The 4,101-nt window shown below is 36.4% G+C and overlaps 1 protein-coding gene across 2 annotated transcripts in view; it reads right to left on the bottom strand.

Annotated features, from left to right (window-relative positions):
- Positions 1-287: 287 nt before the first annotated feature.
- The window catches only part of ATAD2B (ATPase family AAA domain containing 2B), a 65,820-nt gene continuing 62,006 nt past the window's right edge, over positions 288-4,101 (bottom strand). Inside the window, exon 26 of one of the 2 annotated variants that reach the window (XM_035897937.1) lies at positions 288-3,732. In XM_035897937.1, coding sequence (XP_035753830.1) covers positions 3,691-3,732 — 42 coding nt within the window. In that variant the 3' untranslated portion in view covers positions 288-3,690. The remainder of the gene's footprint in view (positions 3,733-4,101) is intronic. The other variant, XM_035897938.1, reaches the window with a different exon arrangement.

Raw genomic sequence — 4,101 nt, 5'->3', positions numbered from 1 at the left:
CCTCTAATGAGAGACTCTGGCACTACTTGGATGCCAATGCACTATAAGCAGTCCTGGGTGGTACCCTGCAACTGAACATAAAACATTTTCTAAGCACAGAGCATAACTTCAAAACAACTGCATTATTCACTCGCCAACGTACAAGGCTAATTTCACTTTGTCAGTCAAAATTAATAATAGGATTTTCTTCTTTAATGGACAAACACTGAAAGCAAAATTACAGCTTAAACAGCTAAACAGCAAGATCCCGGAGTAAAACATCTGAACTGCGAAATCAAGGAGGTCTGGTAAGAAAAAGACTGATATCAGCTATTAGGCAGCATTTCTTTTAAATACATTTTTGAAGGAGCTAAAGCTGTGTTTTCTTGTCATCTTTATTCAAGTATTTCACAGCAGTTATATTACAAATTACAGTAAAATGTTCAAAATTTCCAGAAGTTCAAAAAAATTAAATAACTTACATTAAACTAACGTAAAATGAAGTCAAAAATGCAAAACATCAATTTAAACACAGTTCTGAATAAAACTATAGAATCCAAAATATACCATAGTTGGTGAAGGAAGTCTACTTAATCCACAAAGTAGACACACATTAATGAAACCAAACAGGACTCCCCAATGTCTAAATAACCCAATGTACAAGATACAAAAGATGCAAGTACAAGCCCAAATTCAAGCATATGTTGTGATTACAAAATAAAATAAAAACCAAATAAATGACTATCAGCTGCAGGACCTGCCGTTCAGGAGGCTGAAGGGAAAGCCAGAGCTGACCCACCAACTTAAAAAAAAAAAAAAAAAAAAAAAAAAGGAAGACAAGATATTACAAAACCCAGTAATCCTATAAATACATTGGCATATGAGGAAATAAAGTAACAATACAGAGGACACAAAACAAAACAAATTAATCACAGGTGAGAGTCAAGCTTGCAAATACAATTAACTCCATAGCCATCAACTTCACCCAAGAGCAACTCTATGATCTCCAAGAGAGCCCCACCAGCCCCCCCGGGAAACCTCCTTTCTTCTGGCGGGCCACGTTTCATTGACCCCAGCACAAGGGCTCACACAGGAGTTTATTTGCAGTTTTCACAACAAGAAACAAGGAAGAGAGGTCAATTTGTACAAACTCTTGCCAGTGCTATGTGGCAAAAAAAAAAAAAAAAATTAAAAACATACAAAGAGTAAACAAGTTTAGACCACATGGATAGATTAACAGCTGTTTTAACTCTAGAACCACCAGACATCTGTAAAGGAAAACAAAAACTGAAGTGTGGTTATTTGGGCTAGGAAGGCGAGTATATAATTTTAGGTAAGCTGTCCACTAGAACATCTGATATCAGCTACTTTTCTCTAAAACAACATGGCAGCTCCTCAATTAGTAAAGTTGCCTCTTACGATTTTTCCCAATCAACAACTGACAGTAAAAATTTTCCTTTAGAAACCTGACCTTTTAGAACCATTTGTAATGCTAGGCATTAGCTTAAACTTGCTTTTCACACTCACTGGTGACTAAAATTCTCAACTGTTTTAATTCATATAAATTTATTATCTTCTTAAAAATGTATGCAGTTTTATCTTCCACAAGTGCTGCTGTTACTTGAACAAAAACTTCGAGTAAGTGAAACTGGAATAAATATTTTTAAAAAATTCTGCAGCAAGAACCTGAGACTTGCAAAAAACCCTTTTATCAGAAACTTGCTACAAAAAATCTGCTACATTTTATTTAATCAAATCTTAAAGTTTGTAACAATTTCCATCAAAATACAAAATGCTGTTAATGTACCAGACACAAAAATATCTCAAACAGGTATGATGCTAATAAATACTAAATGAAACATGGAAAAAAATCCCATAATCAAATCTGAGATCAAAGAATCTCATTTTAAATGTGTTTTCTGCTTGTTTTTGTTGTCTTTAATCGCACTTTCCCACCTAAAAAATACAGTGTTTCTGCATGGGTTGCATTTAGAAGGTGTAACTAGATGTACACGAACGCTTAAAACCTTTTTCTGCCATTATCTATAAAGAAAAACAGTGGCATTCGGGGGAGGAGAAGATCTAATACAGAATTATGTTTACCCATAATATACAAAGCACTTTGGATTACTGCAGTAGCCCAAGGCCCATGTTTTGTTTCTCTGCAGTGCTATACTACTATTAGCCATAGAGGTGGAGACAGGTACCTTAGCTTCAGTTTGTAAATGGGAGCAGAGTGATTACAGTCCTCCATAAACACTGTTGGTAACTAAAATACAAAAAGCTGAGGTAGCTCAGTATCTCTGCAGTAGTCCAAGACTGTTTTCTCTAATTAAAAACTAATCACACTGTGTTGCATATTTCTGGAAAGATGCTTCCGCAGCTACATAGGGACAGTCACAATGAATGGTTAACGATGGTAACACCAGCCAACTTCTCTAAAACACTTTCCACGTAGGTTTGAAATAAATCAGCCCAGGTAACGTTTTAATACCGAGCTTGTGACAAAACATGTTTTTCTTGAAACTGCCTAGACTCTTCTCTCCAGTTGCCAGACAGGAAAGGTTTTGAACTACACAATTCAGACCCAGAGAACTGTGGTCCGAACAGATGGATTCAAAAGGCTGTCCTCCAACCCCCCCACAGTAACAGTGCTTTGCACAGACCAAGTTGTGAAGCCTAGTTTAAGTTTCCTTTTCAAGTGAGCTTCGGCTCCAGGACTTTGACAGACTATCCTGTCCTCTTACCTGCACTGCACAGTCCAAGCTATATTACAAACACGGAACTTCAGAAAGAAACCTGCCGGTATTAAACTTGGTTTTCTTAAAGAACTTAAAATGGGAAACAAGGAGATGGTGGGAAAATGCTTCATATTTAGCAACGCAAAAGTGTTTCACTGTGTAACTTGTTTCTAAAACAAATATATACCAATGAAAAAGTAATTTCACCATTTTGGTAAAGTATGTGGCTTTTTCAGTGTGTCTTAGTTTAGTTCTGTAGAGTAAGACAGGCATTATAGAACCATAATACTGGTTGCCATCCAATGAAGAGAATACAAATCATCCTTTTGGAGATCTTCATTCTGAAGACAGCTTTCTAACATTGCCATTTGCTATACTCCAAACCAATTGATTAGCCTTATCTTTCTCAATTGACTAAAAGGCACATTAAAGGCAGTTCTAGAGAGCCTCATCTTCAAATTACTGTACATCCAGTTACTCAAGATTCCTACCACAATGCATCATTGCCTTCTTTAGAACAGATTTTTTGTCCATTACCCCAGAGAAGAGAAAAATTGGAAAAAAAAATTAAAAAAAGGTTGCCTGTTTAAAAATATTCAACTTAGATCTGCTCTTTCCAGTTCTCTGTACGTGTTGGTCTCCACTTTGCCTGAAGTTTCCCCAAAGATAATGCATGTAGAGTGAACAAGAGCAGAAATGAGAACAGTTTCTGTAGCACCAAAAATCTCCAAGCTGTGGCATTGTATTCTTTATTTATATCAGATACAATTATATGAAGTTCCGTTTGGTTCTTGTAGGCTGGTTGGTTTCAGGTACCTGAGACAATAGCACCAAATTCAACAGAAAGAAAAAGAGAGAGCACTTAAGACCAAGGCTCTGCACATACTTGGTGCAAATGGAAACTGAATGGCTCAGAGGACTGCTCTCCCATGAGCAGTTTGAGAGGATAAACCCACCCATCTTGACGAGTTCACAGGAATGTTTCAAACACATGAACTGTTCTTTCCATCTCCTGCAAGAGACACAGAGCATCAATTATACATAAATATACAGAGACAGAAATAAAGTTACATTACATAATCATATTTATTGGGCTTTCAATATCTGAAAAAATAATTAATAGGAAAATAGACACTTCTGTTTATTAGCTGCTATCTGCTAGCAAAATATGGTGAAAGAGGCAACTAAGTAAAGTATTAATGCAGAAAAGCACTCCACTATGACAGTCCACAAGAAAATCCAAGTGTATTAGGGTCATTTATATAATTAATGTACTCACTCAATATACTCAAATAAGCAAGCACTGCAAAGGCACATTGCATGAATTCAAGTCTTACTGCACACTTACGCTACTGGTGACCCAGCTGTAAACACGTATCTG

The sequence above is a fragment of the Egretta garzetta genome, unplaced genomic scaffold, assembly GCF_000687185.1.
Source record: "Egretta garzetta isolate BGI_Z169 unplaced genomic scaffold, ASM68718v1 scaffold87, whole genome shotgun sequence".
Taxonomy (NCBI): Eukaryota; Metazoa; Chordata; class Aves; order Pelecaniformes; family Ardeidae; genus Egretta; species Egretta garzetta.
This window is presented reverse-complemented; position numbering and strand designations above follow the sequence as displayed.